Source organism: Podarcis vaucheri, assembly GCF_965113315.1.
Source record: "Podarcis vaucheri genome assembly, chromosome: 5".
In the NCBI taxonomy this organism is placed as follows: Eukaryota; Metazoa; Chordata; class Lepidosauria; order Squamata; family Lacertidae; genus Podarcis; species Podarcis vaucheri.
Window position 1 is genome coordinate 29,407,179 of NC_138763.1, and position 19,969 is coordinate 29,427,147.

At 41.9% G+C, this 19,969-nt stretch overlaps 1 protein-coding gene across 1 annotated transcript in view; it reads left to right on the forward strand.

The window, feature by feature from the left end:
* The window catches only part of GK5 (glycerol kinase 5), a 28,547-nt gene extending 9,385 nt beyond the window's left edge, over nt 1–19,162 (forward strand). The window contains exons 2-16 of the mRNA XM_082224322.1: nt 978–1,071; nt 2,777–2,852; nt 4,659–4,752; nt 7,337–7,468; nt 8,024–8,099; nt 9,830–9,891; nt 9,979–10,052; nt 10,200–10,260; nt 11,250–11,376; nt 12,649–12,753; nt 13,866–13,960; nt 14,247–14,350; nt 15,906–15,965; nt 16,672–16,805; nt 18,769–19,162. Of these exons, the coding sequence (XP_082080448.1) occupies nt 978–1,071; nt 2,777–2,852; nt 4,659–4,752; nt 7,337–7,468; nt 8,024–8,099; nt 9,830–9,891; nt 9,979–10,052; nt 10,200–10,260; nt 11,250–11,376; nt 12,649–12,753; nt 13,866–13,960; nt 14,247–14,350; nt 15,906–15,965; nt 16,672–16,805; nt 18,769–18,920 (1,446 nt within the window). The 3' untranslated portion in view covers nt 18,921–19,162. The remainder of the gene's footprint in view (nt 1–977; nt 1,072–2,776; nt 2,853–4,658; nt 4,753–7,336; nt 7,469–8,023; nt 8,100–9,829; nt 9,892–9,978; nt 10,053–10,199; nt 10,261–11,249; nt 11,377–12,648; nt 12,754–13,865; nt 13,961–14,246; nt 14,351–15,905; nt 15,966–16,671; nt 16,806–18,768) is intronic.
* The last annotated feature ends 807 nt before the right edge of the window (nt 19,163–19,969 follow it).

The window sequence follows — 19,969 nt, forward strand, 5'->3', positions numbered from 1 at the left end:
CAGAGGCCCTGTGCTGTGGGAGATCTATCAATGAGGACAGAAGAGGTAAACTCAGTATACCCGAGGGAGCGTCTTCACCTCCCATCGTTCAGCCCAGACACTGAGGTCCAGTGCCAAGCGCCTTCTGGTGGTTCCCTCGCTGTGAGAAGCCAAGTTACAGGGAACCAGGCAGAGGGCCTTCTCAGTAGTGGCGCCCGCCCTGTGGAACGCCCTCCCGTCAGATGTCAAGGAAATAAACAACTATCTGACTTTTAGAAGACATCTGAAGGCAGCCATGTTTAGGGAAGTTTTTAATGTTTGATGTTTTATTCTGTTTTTAATGTTCTGTTGAAAGCCGCCCAGTGTGGCTGGGGAAACCCAGCCAGATGGGTGGGGTAGAAATAATAAATTATTAAATTATTATTATTATTATTATTATTATTATTATTATTATTATTACTACACTGGTCTTAGGTGGGGTTACACTTCCATCAAAGGACTAGGTATGGAGCTTGGGAGTGCTCTTGAATCCATTGCTGTCCACCAAGGCACTGATAGCTGCAGTGGCCCAGAATTCATTCTACCACCTCAGGCTGGTAGGGTAGCTGCAGCCCTGTCCAGATTGGCATGGCCTTGGCTTGGTCATTCATGGTCTGGTTGCCTCCAAAGCGAACTGCAACACTCTGCTTTCTGTGTTGTTGTCTCTGAAGACAACTCGGAAACACCAGCTAGTGCAAAATACAGAGACAGGGTACTAATGAGCTCCAGAAGGTCTAAACGTGTTGTATCACTTTTGTGCCATTTTCAACGGCAATCAATACATTTGGGGGGCTTATTCAAAGTGCTATTAACTTTTTAGGCCATAAATGGTTTGGGGTCAGATTATCTAAATGTACTCCTGCACCTATATGGCCTTTCCCATAGCGTAAGTTCCTCAAGACCACTAGCATTCGTGGCTTTGGGTCTGATTGCTTGGTAATTCTGTTTTTTGTTAACAGGTGGAAGTTGTTCAGCCTCGGCCAGGGTGGGTTGAACTGGATCCTGAAAGACTGTGGACACAATTTGTTGGTGTGGTTAAAGAGGCAGTTCAAGGTAACCATGAAACTCAACATTAGCTGCTCTTCCAAAACCTGTGACCTTATGTGGATGGAGATAGCTTGGCTACAAGTACCCTCGCTCTGGTAACCTCCTGCTATAGACTTTTGCAGGGTGTCATATGTGACTCTGTCAATGGCCTGGAAGTTGCCATGGGTCCAGAATTGGGCCACAACAGTATTTACTTGGAAGTTTGCTGGTGCTCATGCTTTGTCTGCATTCCAGACCCAAAGTACAGGGTTTAACCTTTTAAAACCCCAAATGGCTCATGACCAGGTTTACCAAAAGAACACTCATCCTATATTAGCATTAAGATGGGATATAATATTGAAACCCATTTAATGTGCTTGTATACCCCACATTGTTACCTTGGGATGCATGCCAGTTAATTTGGACCACATATTGGAGTATCTCAACAAAAATTCTAGGATCACCACCTGGAGGAACTACTGTATTTTTCACTCTATAAGACACACCTGACCATAAGACGCGCCTAGTTTTTAGAGGAGGAAAACAAGAGAAAAAATATTCTGAATCAAATGTTGTTGAAGAGGCTTTGCGCGGCTATCCCTGAAGCCAGAACAGCAAGAGGGATTTCTACGCAGCCTGCATTCACTCCATAAGACGCACACACATTCCCCCTTACTTTTTAGGAGGGAAAAAGTGCGTCTTATAGAGAGGAAAATACGGTACTAGAAATTATTATTATTATTGTTATTGTTATTGTTGTTATTTCATGCCCCACCCATCTGTGCAGCTTCCAGTGCACATAAAAACATAATAAAATGTCAAACATTAAAAACTACCCGATACAGATGTATTCTAAAAGTTGTGTAGTTCTTTATCTCCTTGACATTCCACACAGAGGGCGCCACTGCCGAGAAGGCCCTAATTGAATCCCGCCACTTGGTGATTGCACAACTCACCATCTCCATTTTAGGACTACATGAAGAGGGACTCTGCATGTGTACCAACCTTCCAAGTAAGGGGAGGATCCTGGCCCAATCAGAGTCCACCCTCATGGGAAGTATCTCTGCACATCTACATTGGTGCATGTGTAGAGCCTCTTTGCATGTATTCTGAATGTGTGGGTGGTGAGGTTGTGGTCACCAGCCACATGGGGAAGTTGTCCGAGCCCTATAAATTGAGTTCAGAGGGAGACATATTCATTGCTTTTAGTAAAGGAACACACTCACCCTTGAGACTTGCCAAAACTAAGCAACTTTGACTGCTCAAGGTTGGAGAACGTTTAATGTGATGAAATCTTATTCTGCTTTGCTGGAAGCTATGGTTTTGCGCAGCCTTCCTGATCCCTTACTTACAAATATAAATATCTGTGTTCTCTAATGCTCATATAACTTAATTAGGACACTATGTTACAGGTCCGTGTTACTAAAATTCAAAGCTGTGTGTGCAAAGTATCTCTTCCTACTGCCAAAGAAGCAAGCATTTTTGTTTATTTTTTGAAGTTTTGCACATGACTCTCCCCAACACTCTGTATGTTCTTTGAATCACATGTCCAAGACTGTTTCAGTGGCCATATTGTTCAGCTGAATGAACAGCTGGCTTTTGTTTAGTTGCTGAATAAAGTGGAATGAAATTCTTTATGAATGAGTATGGGTGAATAGCTTCTGATACTAAGGCTACGTTACAGCAGTTGTTCCATAAAGTTCACTTCTCAGTGTCTGAATTTTTCTTTTAGCTGCTGGAGTGAAAATGAATCAAATTTCTGCCCTTGGACTCTCAACACAACGAGGAACTTTCATTACGTGGAACAAGTATGTAGAGTGGTTATAATAGATGTTTGTAACCCTCAAAGACAAGCTTGTAAATGTGTTTGTTTTTAGATGAAGCTGTAGTTGTGCTGTGAAGCAGAAGTAGCTGCTCCTAAGTGTGTGTGTGTGTATGTATGTATGTGTCTATCTGTCTTTCCATCAAATGTTCCTGCAGGGTTGAGAAGCAAGGAGCCCTTACCCACACTTTCATTTTCTGATGACATTTATTTCAAAAGGCAGATTTAAAAGGTTGACCATCACCTACGGTGATGGTCTGACATTATTCTGTCAGTCAATCTCTTAAAGACATGAACTGTTTCTAAATATGCTGTCTAATTTGCCACTTAATATGCAGATACAGAAGGTGGCAAATTGTAGGTTCCTCCCCCTCAAAAAAACACAAGAGCAGGTAGCCTTGGAAGGTTGGGGTTGAGAGAAAGTACCTCAGCCAACCTAAAGGTGACTATTAGGACATCTTTGCTGTATTCTACACAGTCTCTCATTTGCTGGGCTCTGTGGAACTTCTGCCTGATGGGAACTGATGGGAGCAAAGTACAGTGCTGCTTCCTGATTGCTCTTAAAATATGACATCAACCGCCTCAAGATGTTTTCACCAGATAGGCTTTTTTGCTTGGAATACAAAAATAAGGAGGAAAAACGGGCAGGGACTTCTGTTCTGTGTGCCCAACTTCTTCTTACTACCCATACAGTTTGAGTATGGTAACACTGCTCAGTCCAAATTTATGTGTGGGTTATAACTGTCAGAAGGGGTATAGCAATAGGTGTATTCAGTCTTTTAAACTGTAAAGTGAGTAAATCTTGCAGAAGTCTGATTATGTTCCAGGGACATAGTGTGCATTGCTTCAGAGACTTTAAAAATTAAGCTGACTTGGATGGTTTTGAAAAGAGGTTAAATTTCTTTAGAGCAAATAAAGCTTCTGATTCTCTGTGATCAAATAAGTAGCTTAAACTTCTTATTCTCTATGCATGTAAGCACAGCACAGCATACAGCATTAAAGCTCTCTTTTTTAAAATGAGATTTATGGGGGGGAGGGGTTTGTTTGTGCTTTTTCGTTCTTGTTTTTATTAGGTATTTTTTTACGTGTTTTGTGTTTAAACCTGTGTTTTTATGTTGTGAACTGTCCTGAGATCTATGGCTGAAGGGCAGTGTACAAATATAATGAATTTAAAAATATAATAATAAATGAATGTGTAGAAATTATTGAATTTAGTGCTACTAAAACCAGGTGGGGTTAAATAATGTTACCTCTTAGGTCATAGAGCCATTTTGATTTCAGGTGAATTAGCGCTGTTGCACACATACCCCTCTCCCTCCTCTCCCAAAATGTGCACCCTCAAAATGTACACCAGAGTGGCTTTTGATGGTGCACAGTGGGCTGCAGGAAAAGTTCCATTGCACAAGTGAACTTTGTTGCACTAGTGGAACAGTAGCCCTGGTCATGAACCAAAGAGTTTCTGCATTCAGGCATGCCATCTCCCACTTGCAGTTTGAAGTTATTTATTACTGGTTTGCAACATGAGTCAGTTGCTTATGTTTCTCCTTCTGGAAATGAGCCCAGAGTGAGCAAAATTTAGTAAGTGTCATTCACCACCATGCCTAATCATTGCCCAGCCATGAACTACCTGGCTGGCCTTCAGACAAACTGTTACATCTGCATCAGCTCTTTTGCCACCATCACATTGACCCAATCCAGAATCAGTAGTATGGGGATAATTGGACTGGTCTAGCTTGCACTTTGTGCATTGAGTACTTTTCATAAAGTTGGTGATCTCTTCTGCCTTTTTCAGGAAGACAGGAAAACCTTTTCATAACTTCATAAGCTGGCAAGATTTGAGAGCTGCTGAACTTGTAAAGTCCTGGAACAGATCTCTTACAATGAAGGTGAGGTAGCATTGATACCTTTACTAAAATACAGAGGAGTAGGTATGAAGGTGTACCCTGACTTCAAAGCACCAAAACTTGGCCCTCCAGATGTTTTGGGACTACAACTCCCATGATCCCTAGCTAACAGGACCAGTGGTCAGGGATGATGGGAATTGTAGTCCCAAAACATCTGGAGGGCCGAGTTTGCCTATGCCTGACCAAGAGGAATGTTATGATTTGTTGTGGTGTTCCCAAGAAGCATGTTAGTATATTGCCAAGAAGCCATAGCTGTCAACTTACAGATTTGAAAATAAGGGACCAGCAGCCTTGAAAATAAGGGACCAGCAGCCAAAATAAGGGACCTGCAGCCTCACCAGTTCCAGGCACTCCAGTCTTCCTGTCCTCCTGCAGTCTGGTCAAACTCATGCTGGTAGCTTCGAGAACACTGTCCAACCAACTTTGTAACCAGAGGCTCAACTGAATAGAATCTGAATCACATGCACCACAAGGCCTATGCAGCCTCAACTTAAGATGGCTCCCCGGCCTGGCTTTGCACTGCAAAGTTTGCAGCAGCACGTGCAACAAAATGGCGCCCAGCATTCAAAAAACCCCTCAGCTTGTATTAACTAGCCACACACAAAGCATGCAAGCTCCATCCCCCAGTCATTCTTAGACTCTTTATTGGGTGAGCAACACAGCCAAGCAACACAGTTGGAGCCTCCCTCCTCCCTGGCTGGCAGGGAGGGAGGGAGAGGAGCTGCTTCCTTTGAAATTTAAGGGACATCATTTAAGGGACATTTAAGGGACATCCATCAATAAGGGACAGCAGCGGGACATGGCGCTGAAATAAGGGACTGTCCCTTCAAATAAGGGACACTTGACAGCTATGCCAAGAAGCATGTTAGTATACAGCGGTACCTCGGGTTAAGTACTTAATTCGTTCCGGAGGTCCGTACTTAACCTGAAACTGTTCTTAACCTGAAGCACCACTTTAGCTAATGGGGCCTCCTCCTGCTGCCGCACCGCCGGAGCACGATTTCTGTTCTCATCCTGAAGCAAAGTTCTTAACCTGAAGCACTATTTCTGGGTTAGCAGAATCTGTAACCTGAAGCGTATGTAACCTGAAGCGTATGTAACCCGAGGTACTACTGTATTGCCAAGTCCACATCAGGAGATCAGTGATAAATCTCTTAACATTTTTCTACAGCTAAATGCTTCTTTGAGGTGAGGCGCTTCTTTGACCAGAGAAGAAGTGGGATGGGGATTTCTCCTAATTGAAATTGAAAGCCCTTCTATTGCCCTAACCCCTACATATGGAGCAAATAACAGCTTGAAGGAGCTAATCATCTCTTCTCTCCCACCCATCAAGGAGTTGCATTCAGCGATTATTCACCAGTTTGCCTTCTGTGCCATGTATTTTGGCTTTGGGGGCCAGGTTTCAAACTGTACGGATTCTATAAAGCAAGACTTGGTTACTTTTGCCCACATGACGATGTTGATAGTCTGGTCTTCATGAGGTGCACAGATACGTTCTCTGCTCTGAAAAGAAGGGGATTAAATTGAAGATGACCAAAGTGGTGCCCTCCAGTAGTTCCTGGCTGCATCCTCCCCAATTATTGGCTGTGTTAGCCAGGACTAGTGGAAATTGGGACTCGCATGGTACAGAATATTGGACTAGTTCCAATAGCCTCCCAGCAGTTTCTTTGAAAGTTGTCCCCTCACTCTTTCATATATAAAAGTCCAGCAACATCAGGATAGCACCACGTTTTCTACCTCTGGGTTAAATTACTCAGCTATTCCATTCAGACTCGGGCTTGGTTTACATGTGTAGCGGTATGAAATTGTAGAGTGCCAAGGCAGAAGAATGATTTGTGACACTTCAAAATTCAGGTTGCTGCCCTATTTTTTTAAAAAAGAAAATCTTCATGCAAAGGAAAAACCAGCAAAGCTGGTATTAGATTTTTGTTTGCATGAAGATTTTTTTTTAAAAAAACAAGGGTACTTTGAAACATGCAATTTCCCACCTGCAGTGGAGCAGGTAGTTCTACCCCATGATTTCTTTATTCTCCAACATGTATAGACCACCTCTCAAAATGGCTGCCAGAGGTCCTACCCCTCACCTGGGAACTGGCCAACCAAGTTGGTTTCTCATTGAGCAGTATGGGATTGCTAGTCCAACCAGATACTGAACAAGCTAACTTCATTGGGTCTCACATGGTACAGAATATTGGACTAGTTCCTATAACCTCCCAGCAGTTTCTTTGAAAGTTGTCCCCTCACTCTTTCATATATAAAAATCTTATCAGTGCTATTTTTCTAGAAAAAGACATGCCGGAACTCGCCGTGAATGCTTCTCTTGTTCTCTTATAATGGCAATGGTGCCCACGTGAGAGGTGCCTGAGTTCCGGTGAGTTCCGGCTGGAAAAAAGGCCCTGCTTCTATATATACATTATCTTCACTTGAATTGCTTTGTTCATAGATTGTGTGTATGGGTAATTTCACCCAAACCCTCCCAAATGAAGTTTTGATAGAAGCCCTATAGGAGAGAATACCAAGTATTTATCCACTCAATCTTTTTTTCTTTCTTCCTTTTTTGGAACAGGCAGTGCATGCTGTTTGTTCCTTCTTTCACTTTTTCACTCGGAGCGATCGCTTTCTGTTAGCGAGTTGCCAAACGTTCACAACACAGCATGTCTCTTTAAGACTGGCTTGGATTTTACAACATCTACAGGAGGTAAGCCTTGTCTTACTATTCTCTGTAATGAGCTTTGTACGGGCTGGCTCTTTATTCCGGCAGAGGAACCTCTTTCAGGATGGTAGTCATAATAGTGCAATGTGTATTATATGCTAAATTTCATTAGAAAATGACAACTGCTTGTTTTTATTTATTTATTTCACTCCCCTTTATATACCAGCTTTCCACCAAAGCTCCCCAGGGTGTTTATTATTAGTGTAGCAATTAGAGTGTTGGACCTAGGACCTGGGAGGCAATTGCACCTGCTTGTTGTTTTTTAAGAAAGAAAGAAAGAAAGAAAGAAAGAAAGAAAGAAAGAAAGAAAGAAAGAATACCCAGAAAAGATTTTTGAGCAGTAAACTGGTTTGATAGATAATCCACAACCTTCTAAAGGCGATAGTTGGGAAACTTGTTCCTTTGGTTTGCCTAACACTAGATAACATAATGTTACTTAGCTCAATTTTGCTTTTATTATATTTTATTTTAACTTAACGCTGAAGTGTGTTATACTTGCCATCTTGAAATAAAACACGGTTGGTATGTGTTTGCTTTCAGGTAGAACAAGCAAGTAAAGATGACAATTGCTGTTTTGGAACCATTGACACGTGGCTACTATATAAACTGACCAAAGGTGAGAAGGGTGATTAAACAGATAGAAAGCACATGGCTTCTTGTAAAGAAGTAGTTGGATCCAAAGGTTGTGCAAGTGGACTCTGCTCATACACGATTTCTCTGCCAGATACTAAATGAATTCCCCCTCCCATTGCAACCCATCTGTGACATAACCCATGCTGTTTAAAAGGATTCCTCCATCCCTTTGGAGAAGCTTTTCAGGAGGTGTCTAGGATGAGGGGACAAGAAATATATTTTACACAAGCAACAGCCTTCCACTCATGCAACATTTGGATCGAAACCAATATACGTACACTCTGGAAAGGAACAATGGAAAGATTCCTCTGCTGAGGCAGCTCTAATTCTGCCCTGTGGAAAGCTTAAATTCTGTAATCTCACATTATCTTTGCTGCCTCATCCCTCAGTTTTCCTGAATTCTCCTTTTCTGAAAGTTTGCCTTACTGAATCTTGTTTCTTCCACTGTCCTGGTCCTCTGTGAAAACATAATTACTTCCTCCAGACCTATATTGCGCTTCTAAATAAGGTCCGAACTAGAAATGATTGCAGCAGACATGTTTGTTTAATCCCATCTGCTGTGCTTACATGTAAAGGGGGGGTCACATCAAAGGGATATTGGGGTGAGGGGAGCTGAACGCTCTTGTTCTTGACCTCCATAATCCATATCCCTAACATGTTTCTCTCAACCTTGTCACTCTCGTTACTGGAATTAGGCAGTGGAGAAATGTTCAGGTGAGGTACTCCTCTCCTTCTAATTTCTTTCAACATGTCTCTGCCCCAATTCATTGATCTCCCAGTCTCCTTTACTCAAGCAACTTGTCTCTTCTCTCTGCATGGATGTGGACCCCCTAGCTCTCCAATTCCTGCCCTGCCGTTTGTTATTGTGAGATGGAGGAGGCAGCTGTTTCCTTAGCCAGGAGTGGTTTCCTGGTGTAGCAGGTGGGAAGAAGAGAGGACAGGTTTTTGTGTGTGTATGGCAGGGGTCTGAAGGTGCAGCATCACCCCTGGGTACTTTTTCTCTCCCTCAGCCCAACCACCACTTTTGTCTCTCTCCTTCCCATTCTTTGTTCTCCTTCCCACACATTTACGTTAGCTGCTTTCTCCATCCATTTCCTCTCCTGTGCCTTTCCTCCCCTCCAACTTCCGAATGCTGCAGCCTCAATTTCTCCTCAGCTGTGTTGTGCATGTGGGGAGCTGCTACTGCTGCTACGGCCGGAGGTGGGGTAAACAAATTGTTATGTACTGAAGTTCTCACCCTGGGCCAGCAGGGGGATACTGTAGATAGTTATGCAAATAAGGGATCGAAAGTGACGTTCAGTGATTGGATAGTTTTAGAAAATTGTTACAGTTACATTGTACTGGAGCTCTATATAAGCAGGCTGACTGAACCCTTCAGTTCAGTTCTGTCCTGGCCTGTGAATAAACAAGAGCTGTTTGAAGAATCGCTGTGTCGTCTGATATGTTCACCCACAACTTAACACAAATGGTGGTAGAACTAGTAGTACGTTACTTTGAATGAACTGCCTGGTTTTGTATCGGAGAAAAATTGAAAAGGATATCCTCTTAGAAGAAGACAACCGTAAACAAATGCTTGTCTGCAATAATGTGTTTGTACTTTTCAAGTGAGGTGCTGAGCAGGACTCAGACCTCCAACATTAAGTTCCCACATCTTCACTGTAATCTTTTTGTGTTTTTGAGCATTCACTAGTATTGGTTCCTTTTAATCCCCAGGTGCAGTGTATGCTACAGACTACTCAAATGCCAGTACAACCGCAATGTTTGATCCCTTCAAGGTATGACTAATTCTCTCTGCAAAGCTGCTTCAATGTTTACTCTGTATTGCTTTTAACTCCCCCTTTTTCATATGCATGTGATTTCAGCTGCAGTGGAGTGCGTTCATTAGCAAGTTTCTTTCCATTCCAGTATCAATTTTCCCCCCAGTGGAGGACACAAGGTTAGTCTAATAAATAAGCCCCGCCCCCTCTCTGATTTAGTATAGAAGTGGCACACTTTTCACACTTCTAGAATATTTATTTTTTGTTCACTCATTATAGTTTTGATATGAGGGCAATAACCTTTAATGTCTTATTTTTATTTTAAGTCATAAATTTGGAACAATTGATGCTGAGATATTTGGAGTGCCTATTGCAATAGCAGCTTTGGTAAGTAAAAAACTTTTCCCCCCCTTTTCCCTTAGAAATATGTTTAGATCCAGTTGGGTACTAGTCAAGTATATTAGTCCTAGTAGAAGTCTCCAGAGAGAACTTTCAAAGTGCAGGCCAGTCTGTGGTGTTTCTCCTACGTCTGGCTGAAATTGCCTATTTTGAAGTTCTTAAAATGGGTGCCAGTTCCTTGGAGTGTGGCACGCCACTTCTGTGCAGTACTTTGTTATCTAATAAACAAATTCAGTTCAAGAAATAGTTCAGTATTGTATGTGACAAATCTTAAAATCAGCAACTTCCTTCTACGTCAATTATTGTCTTCTATGTTTACTTTCTCTTTCTCCTACAAAACATGCTTTTCCTAGCCAGAGGGCATGCTTTTTCAGTAGCCATGCACTTGCCTTTTGAAGCTTTCGCTTTGTTAGAGTGAACTAAATTCTAATATAACACAGTTGAGGGAACCGTCATATCCCTTCAACCTAATGGGTTCTATTCAACACTGTTAGGGGCATTCTGGGAAATTGAAAAGCTGGCTAGATCCTGCCACCTAGTGCTGCTTAGAGAGCCAGGCAAGAAAAAGGGATCCAGGGCAAAGATTTGTAGTAAGGTCCAGGCAGTTTTCCTAGTATGCTGGTTGCTGACGCTGACTCTGGTCTTACTGAAGTATTGGACATAAATGTGGCAACATTTCACCTGTTTAAAATTTTAGCTGGATAATGAACCCCAAATAGTATGCAAATCCAATGCCACATGTGGTTTGAGCCACTGTCAGTCAGTGTAGACAATACTGAACTAGATGAAGCAAGGCTTTGCCTTGACATTAGGCAGTTTCCTATGTTTCTGTCCAATTTCTATTCCTATTCCTACTCCTATTCCTGTTATTCCCCCCCTTCCTTCCAAAAAAGGAAAGTGCATACACTAACACAGAAACATAATTACCTTGACAACCTGGTTTGTTTGTTTGTTTGTTTTGTTTTTTTGTACTGAAGGTGGCAGACCAACAGGCAGCCATGTTTGGAGAGTGTTGTTTTGAAAGAGGTGATAGTAAGGTCACCATGGGGACTGGTACATTTTGGGATGTTAACACTGGAAGCAAAATTCACGTATCTACGAAAGGTAAAGCCTATATGTTTGCGTTCTGAAAATGGCTGACAACAAACACTTTATTCAAATATTTATATACTGCTATATTGTAAAAAAAATAAAAATCAAACCAATTTACAATAGCAGCTATATATAAAAAGATAATTAAAACAAAAACAAAAAACTAGAGATGACCCACCAACCAAAATGGAAAGATATTGCCTGCATAAGCCTGGAAAAACAATAATTTTAGACACAGTCATTTTCAGCATGGAATGTTACTTTTATTTTGTAATGAGGTTCTAAGGCAACTAAGGCTTGAATCCTGAGATAGATTAACTTGAGGCTGTTAATGGAAGAAAGGATTCCTGTCCCCTCCTATCCACGTCAGTCACCTGCTACCCTGCAAAAAACCTCACTGGAGGGTCGGTGAGCCCTTCTGAACAACGGGGGAGGAGGTGGAAGCTACTTTGTGGATGGAAGCCATAGATATTAATAAGAAAATATATAGTTTTTCAAGATACTCCCTTAGTGTGGCCAACATCTGTCACATGTTCAAATCGTTATCCCTTTGTGAGAGAATCTACAAGGAGCAGCTGCTACTAATAATGCTTACCAGTATTTGGAATAGAGCTTCACAGATTCATTCATTCATTCATTCCTACCCAGCCTTCTAGGGCAAGCCCTCACCAAATGGCTTACAATAAAAATGCTAAAACAATTGAAAAATAACAATAAAAACAGCATTAGGTAAAATCATATAGATTGATCAGTCAGGCAAACTGCTACCATCCATAATATTTTTGTGCTGGGTGCTAGGCTGTGTTAGTCAGCAGTAGGAAGGTGGAAAGGCCAAGTGCAGCCCTCTTCGGGCTCAAAAAATAACATACTATGTCCCGCTTTCAGTCTTTTTTACAAAGCAGTTCTCAAATCAGTAAATATGCTTCGACTTTAGTAACTAGCTCCAAGACCTGATGGTTTCTAATAGTAGTTCTAGGGATTGTAGACAATGTTCCTTGATACAATCATGATGATGGCTTTTGGCATGCCTCTTTTTTTTAAAAAAAGAGAGAAATATATATAAGTGGGTAGTTGAGAAAAATGAGGAAAAAAACCAGAAGTGGGCACTTCCACCAGGAACAAACTGTATGTTATTGGGTTCTTTCAAGAGTTCCAAAGTCAACAAGGGCCTGTGACTGACTGATATTATGCATTGTATACATGTAATAAAATACTGTTTGTTAGAAAAGTGAATGTGGTATAGTGGTTAGGATGCGTAATAAACTCATGTCTTGCAACTTTAAGGCTTGTATCCAGTGGTTGGTTGGAAGATTGGGAAAGAGGTGATCTTCTTAACTGAAGGAAATGCTTCTGATACTGGGAATTCTATTAAATGGGCCCAAAGCTTAGGTGAGTAGCGTGAATTAACTCTTTGAGCCTGAAATAATGTAGGGTGCAAAGCACAATCTTAGGACTATGTTTCTAGTTTTCAAATGTAGGGGTGATATTTAGTGTGTATTTCTTTAAGTGAGCTGAAGAATTTTCAGGTTTTCACTTACTGACCTTTCCTCAGTGCTCTGTACAGGCATCACTATAGTTCAATGGGACACTCCTGCCAGGCAGGAGAAACACTCAAGGAGGCTGCAAAGCAGAGCCAGAAAGGGGTGTTGGCTCCAGAGGGGGCATGACTTGTAGAGAATCTTGCAGGCCAGATTGAGAGACCTAGTGGACTGCTTTTGGAACCCAGGCCCGGGGTTCTCCACCCAGTCCTAAATACGTTTACTAGAGAATGAGCATCATGTGCACAATAAGACTTGCATCTGAATAAGCATAAATAGTATTGTGCTGGAAGTCAGCAAAAGGGGAGGACAAGATACAGGGTCAGTCTCAGTGTGGCTGAAGATCTGCCATAGCCCAGCCACTCCCCACCCCCCCAGTAGGAAGTCCTGAGATCCTCATGATGCTGATGCACTGCTACTTCTCCTTGTTGTTGTCGTCACTGCTCTCGCTCTCTGCATGCAAGCAAGCAGCGATAACTGTGTGAATGGCATCTTCTGCTTGACTTGCATTATCTCTCCAGAGGCTCTATGGCAGGCACAGGCAAACTCGGCCCTCCAGATGTTTTGGGACTGCAACTCCCATCATCCCTAGCTAACAGGACCAGTGGTCAGGGATGATGGGAGTTGTAGTCCCAAAAACATCTGGAGGGCCGAGTTTGCCTATGCCTGATCTATGGAATGGGCATGGAGGGAGAAGGCAAGCAAGCTAGTAGGGGTGAGAGTGGCAAGAAGGAGGTGGGCTCAAGGCCCACACAAAACCTGGAGCCAGCAGTGGCAAGATACCAAGAGATAATATTAACTGAGCTGCCAGTTGCAGGGACTACTACCTGTTGTAGTAAAGAGTGCTCAAGAAATATTTTTCTTTTTTTAATGCAAAGAGTGTAAACCTTTGATTTTAGTCGAAAGGGGAAAACTTCAAAAGTTTGGGAAATATTAACCTTCCTATTGTGTGTATTTTTACAGGTCTTTTTACCAGTCCTGAAGAGACATCAAAAATAGCCCAGAGTCTAGTAAATTCAGGAGGCGTTTGTTTTGTTCCATCTTTTAGTGGATTGCAGGTAAAATGAGTTGATTTGCTGAAGTGACGTTGGCTTCCAAAATATATGTGATCATAAAAAAGAAATACATTTCATTCAGCCTTCATAGTTTCCACTTTTCCTTGGTTGTAAAATTATCTTGCGAATAATGGTGCACTGCTTATTGCTCTTCATTTCCTTTTTCTTACTATGCTGCCTCTTTATTGTCATTTGTAAGTTTCCCCCCCTTATAATTTCAGTCCATTCTTAGACATCTGCCATCAGAACAAATTCCTGCATATCTTATTTTCATATCTTTTTATTTTAGATCCCAATGAATGACCCTTTTGCATGTACTTCTTTTATGGGGATTACATCTTCCACCACCAAAAAACATCTTGTTCGAGCTGTGTTGGAATCTATAGCTTTCAGGTACTAAGCCAGCATATCCAATTAAATCTCCAACACATGCTTTTGCGCTATTATTTGATTATACACATTCCATCACTCTGTGCTGCTCTGAGTTCTGACATGCCTGGTTCCTTCAGAGTTCACAGGGTTACAGAAAAATTATACCCGGGTCTGTGGGCCGCAATCAAGTTTCCACAAAATGTTGTGGATCTCTACTTACATGCTTTCAGTTCAAAGCAGCCCACTCTCTTGCAAACCAAGGCAGGGAAAAACCCCTATAAAGTATTTCCCCTTCCAATGTCATAGAACTGATAGAACCTGTCTGAAAACAGTGTCCCTTCCTCTTTGCTGCCTAATCTTTAAATCCAAACCGAGCAGGTAGAATGTCAATTCTAGGCTGCCTTCACTATGGAAAAGAAAATTAAAGGCTGGCAAATAATAATAATAATAATAATAATAATAATAATAATAATAATAATATCTTTATTGTCATACCAAAAGTTACCACTGTTATTGCTAACATTTTAACATTTATGTAAAAGTAAATGATTCAATATTTTGGTTGCTCAGAAGCTTAAAATAGGTATTTGCTCTCTGTTTCTGCGGTAACTAGGGTGCCTTGTCAAATATTATTATTCTCAATTGTGACCTTCCGTTCTGCTGCTGTAGTGGATAGAGGTCATACACCAGTAGTAACTGGGAAATCATACCCTGCTCTGTGTAGACTAGACTAATGCTGGGCAGTGTTAGTGACGTTACTTCTGTACGAGGGGTTGTTGGTGTGGCACTCACTGGTGCCATTCCGCCTGCTGCTATCTCCTACGACAGAACATCTCAGTCAATATACTTTCAGTGGGTGCTAGGAGTGAGTACCCACCCTCCCTTCTGTTCTGAACAGCAGAGAGATGCAGAACATTTCACTCCACAAGTGAGTACAGCATTTGGCTGATGTAGGTGCCTTGTCCCCACTTTTTGGGAGGAGGTGGGGGGATGCCACATTCCAGATGTGGCAGACATGAAGCCACACACCCCACAGCAACCATTTTGTGCTACATCACGCCCTGCAACAGCCCTTATGTGACCACCACCCACATGACTTTCTCAAAATTCCAGGTGTGCTTACTGACTCTAAAAGGTTGGTGCCTCCTTGCCCAGAGGCTTTGAAATGCTTTCCTCATTGGGGTTAGGAGCTCCTCATCACAGTTTAGTTTCCACAAGCAATGCAAAACTTTTTAACTGATTTGGTGGCTTGCCCAGTGATTCTTAGTAAGCCTATAATGTTGTTCTGCTCTTTGTGGGTTTGTTGAATATGCAGTTTTACTGTCTAATTTACACCACTTTAGCCTTTGAGAAAGGTAGCCTAAAATGTTCTCATGCAATACAGATGGGAAACATGAAGAGCTGTACAGCTCCAGGTTATTTTAAAATAGCTCACTTGAAGCCCGTTATGAAAACTTATGAATTATAGTATCTCACTAGTTTTGAACTGTGGTTTCTTGTAACTGCATACTGAGCTTCTGAAGTTCATGTTACTTTTGTATAAATGCTTTAATTTCTATTGAATCTCTTTTGCAAGAAACAAACAGCTTTATGATACCATCACAAGAGAGATGGACATCCCACCTACGACCATTCGGTATGTTCATTTTATCTTTTACAATGTCTGTGTAAATTTTTCTTTTATGTGGAATCATCCATTGATTTAAGATGCCAGATAGATAGCAAAACTTCCCAGCTGCCTTTATGTTGTTGGAAATGCTATAGTGAGCAGCCTTGTGACCATTTGTATAACATTTAGGCAAATCGTAGATTTCCGATTTACATTACAGAAGTGTAGAATGTTGTTAGTCTGATGGTCCTTTTCATGGGCAAAAAATCTAAAATTGTATGGGCAATCTTTTTCAGTCTGAGGGCCACATTTCGTCATGAGAAACCTCCCAGAGGTGATGTTCCTTCCATAACAGGCGGGGCCTCTTCCAAATATGTGCAGGGACAGAGCCATCCCATGTTCTTCCTCACAATACACACTCGCCATCTGTTCATTCATTTCCCTCTCCCCAGCTGCCTCCATTCCTCATCCAGCACAGCACTTAGGCTTACAAAAATCTCCCATTGTTGTCCATGAAAACTTTTTTTTTAAAAAAAAAAAAAACTAATTACAGCCTTTAAAATATTTGTTTGGTTGAGGCTCCTGTTTCCTTCTGTAGAGCAAAGACACTTGGCATGATTGAGGGTGGTCTGGCTACATGAACAGCATATACTCTAAATCAGACAGAATTTCCAGAATCCAAGCATTAAAAGAATATGCCTTTTTCCTTCTCCCCGCCCCCTCTCTCTCACAGAGCTGATGGAGGTGTCAGTAAAAATGATTTTATAATGCAGATGACGTCTGATCTGATTAACAAAACAATAAACAAGTCTGTTTGTACAGATATGTCTTGCCTTGGAGCAGCTTTTCTAGCTGGCCTTGCTGTAGGTATGTAGTATTCTGAAAAATTGTTTTCCTCTTGCTCTTTCTCCATGTTTTCCATATCATAACTGATTTCCGGATTGCAAACATCAGCAAGGTTTTGCCTCTAAATATTCCCAGAAGTTCATGTTCCTTATTTTTTCACCTGAATACAAACTATCTCATTGTGCTGCTACCTGCATAAATATACTCTAATTTGGATAGCAACTAAACACTGCAGATTCCACTGTCAGAACACCTTTTCTTACCAGATACTCCGGAGTGGGAGGTTATCAAAGAAATCACATGCAGGCATGTGAGATTTAAGTATGGGGATACACACGTGTACCTGATGTATTGTTTCGTAAAGAAATGAAGTTAGTTTAAAACAATATCGTTCATAACATAAGGCTAGACTTACGTTATGTCTTGGGTTAGAGTCACCCAGTCATCTTGACCTCATCTTGAGAGATAAGTGTTGCGGGAGGGCGGTATATTTTATGGTTTCATGAAAAGCTGGACATTGTGGAGGGGAGAATCTAAAAACAGAAGCCTACCATTCAGTTAAGCAGGACACAATGACTACTGGCCATGATAGCTGTTTTCCACAGTAATGCTTTCTCAATGCCAACTGCTGGAAGGCACAGGAGGGAGAGTGCTCTCGTGCTCGGATCCTGCTTGCAGGTTTCCCCACAGGCATCACAGGACTAGATGGGTCACTGATTCAGCAGGTTCTTTCTTAGGTTATTTCAACACCTTTAGGTGTTAAACACTATGGCACCAATAAAATGCTTTGGCTCCAGGCCTCCAAGGTTGGTTCCAGAGGACAGTATGACTTCTGCTCAGCCTGGGGGAATTATCTTGCAGGAGCCTGCAGGGTACAATCTTTTCACCCGTGCTATTCAACATCTATTTGAAGCCAGGATCTGTAGCACAGTGCCAACAGTATGCTAGTGCGACCCAGCTTTATCTTTCTGTTCTGTCAGTACCGGAAGGGGTTGTGCTGGTCCTAAAGCAATGTCTGGAAGTGATAATGGGCTGGATGTGTGCCAATAAATGAAAGATTGGTGAATATGTGGTTCCTGAGTACGGGGGATGTGAGAACAGCCCTGTCCTTGATGGAGTTGCGTTCCCCTTGAAGGAGCACCTGCATAGTTTGGGGGTGCTCCTTGAACCATTATTGTCACTTCAGGTCCAAGCGGCCTTGGTGGCTAGGCATGCCTAGATTCATCTTTGGCTGGCGTGTCAACCAAGGCCTTCCATAAATAGGTATAGCCTGGCTATAGCCACTGATGCCCTGGTAACCTGCATGCTAGACAACTGTAACATGCTCCACCTGGAGCTGTCCTTGAAGATCATTCGAAAATTGCAACAAGTATAAAATGTGATTGGCAGAGTGCTTATGGCAGTGGCAGACTCTGCACATGAAACGCCCATTGAAAAAAGTAACTGACTACCAGCTATTTTTCTGGGCCGAATTCAAGGTGCTTATACTTAACAGTTAAAGCCCTGAATGGACTGGGGCCCTGATAAGGAAAAATGCTTCTCCCACGCTAACTTGTCCATACCTTAAAATCAATAATAAGGCCCACCTGGTGGTTCTTGTGCAGGATCAAGTACCTGAGTACAACAGCAGGGCACCGAGTGCAACAGCACTCTCCCCACTTGTGATTCCAAGCACTTAATATCCAGAGGCATACTGCTCATAGCCATTGTGGCTACTAGCCAAAGATCTCCTTATCCTCTATAAATTTGTCTAATCCTCTTTTAAAGCCATCCAAGTTGGTGGCCATCACTACATCCCATGGGAGTTAATTCCAGCTATGCACCGTGTAAAAGAAGCATGTGATTTTGTCCGTCTGAAATCTTCCAGCATTCAGTTTCCTTGGGTGGCCCCATGATATGGTATGACGAATTCCAGATGCAACATTTATGTTTTTCAGCTTGGGAGTGATTTTTGTTGTTGTTGTTTTGTTACGTTTGTTTCTAGGATTCTGGAAGGACAAAGAGCAACTGAAACAGCTGAGGCAAACTGACATAGTTTTTAAGCCTCAAAAGGAGCCAGAGGAATACGAACCAGCCATGAGCAACTGGGTGAAAGCTGTTCAACGTTCTCTCAGTTGGTACAGCCAGACATCATAGAAACGGGGTTATTGCAAAATGTTAAATTAATATTTTAGATTATATTTATAGGACAATGCAAACACAACTGCAGTTCTGTTTTAGAGTTCATTTCTGCTTCTTCCGTGAGGTTAATTAAAACATACCAGCTGCCCCTCTGGAAGTAGCCACCTTCAAGAGACTGAATGCCAAAGTTCCCAAGGGGTGACTTCCTGTAATAGGCAACTAAATGTGATGACAAAGATACCTTTAATGCAAAAGTCCTAGCGGATTTTTTTGTTCTTACATTACTGTTGATGTTTTACCTTAACGCAAGAAGCTTCTATGATAAGTGGAAAGTAACAAAAAGCACCTTGTTCTTCCAGACTTGTGATTTCATCCATGTATCCTGATCTGCAACCTAGCACAGAATGTGGCTGCTTGCCCACTGAGAGTTGCCTCGCAGTAAGAGGCACTGAGACAACTAAGCTGATTGACCTCTGCTTTCAGTGATGATCTTCACTTCTTTATCTGTCTGAAATTAAAGCCTGGCCACCTGGGAGAGATCAGCTGAATTGCCAGATGATGTTGGAAATCAGTTAGCAATCCCCATGGTATATAGGTGAGGAAAGGTTTAGGAATCCCTGTGGCCAAAGGTAGTGATCCATTGCTGCTAATGCAGATTCTTGGGATTCCAGAGAGCCCCAGCCTTTAATTTTTTTAAAATCCTATTTAGCTGCTACATTTAACCAATTACAAAATAAAAAAAATCCTTCCAGTAGCACCTTAAAGACCAACTAAGTTAGTTCTTGGTATGAGCTTTCGTGTGCATGCACACTTCTTCAGATACACTGAAACAGAAGTTGCCAGATCCTTCTATATAGTGAGAAGGTGGGGAGGGGTATTACTCAGAAGGGTGGTGGGAATGGGAGATTGGCAGATAGCTGAGATGAGCCTGTTGACGACTCTTAACAACTGTAATAGGTCTTACAGGAAAAGCCAAGGGGTGAGAAGGTGAGAAATGGCTTAGTCATGTATAATGGGATAAGAATCCAATGTCTTTGTTCAAACCAGGTCTCTCCATGGTTTTA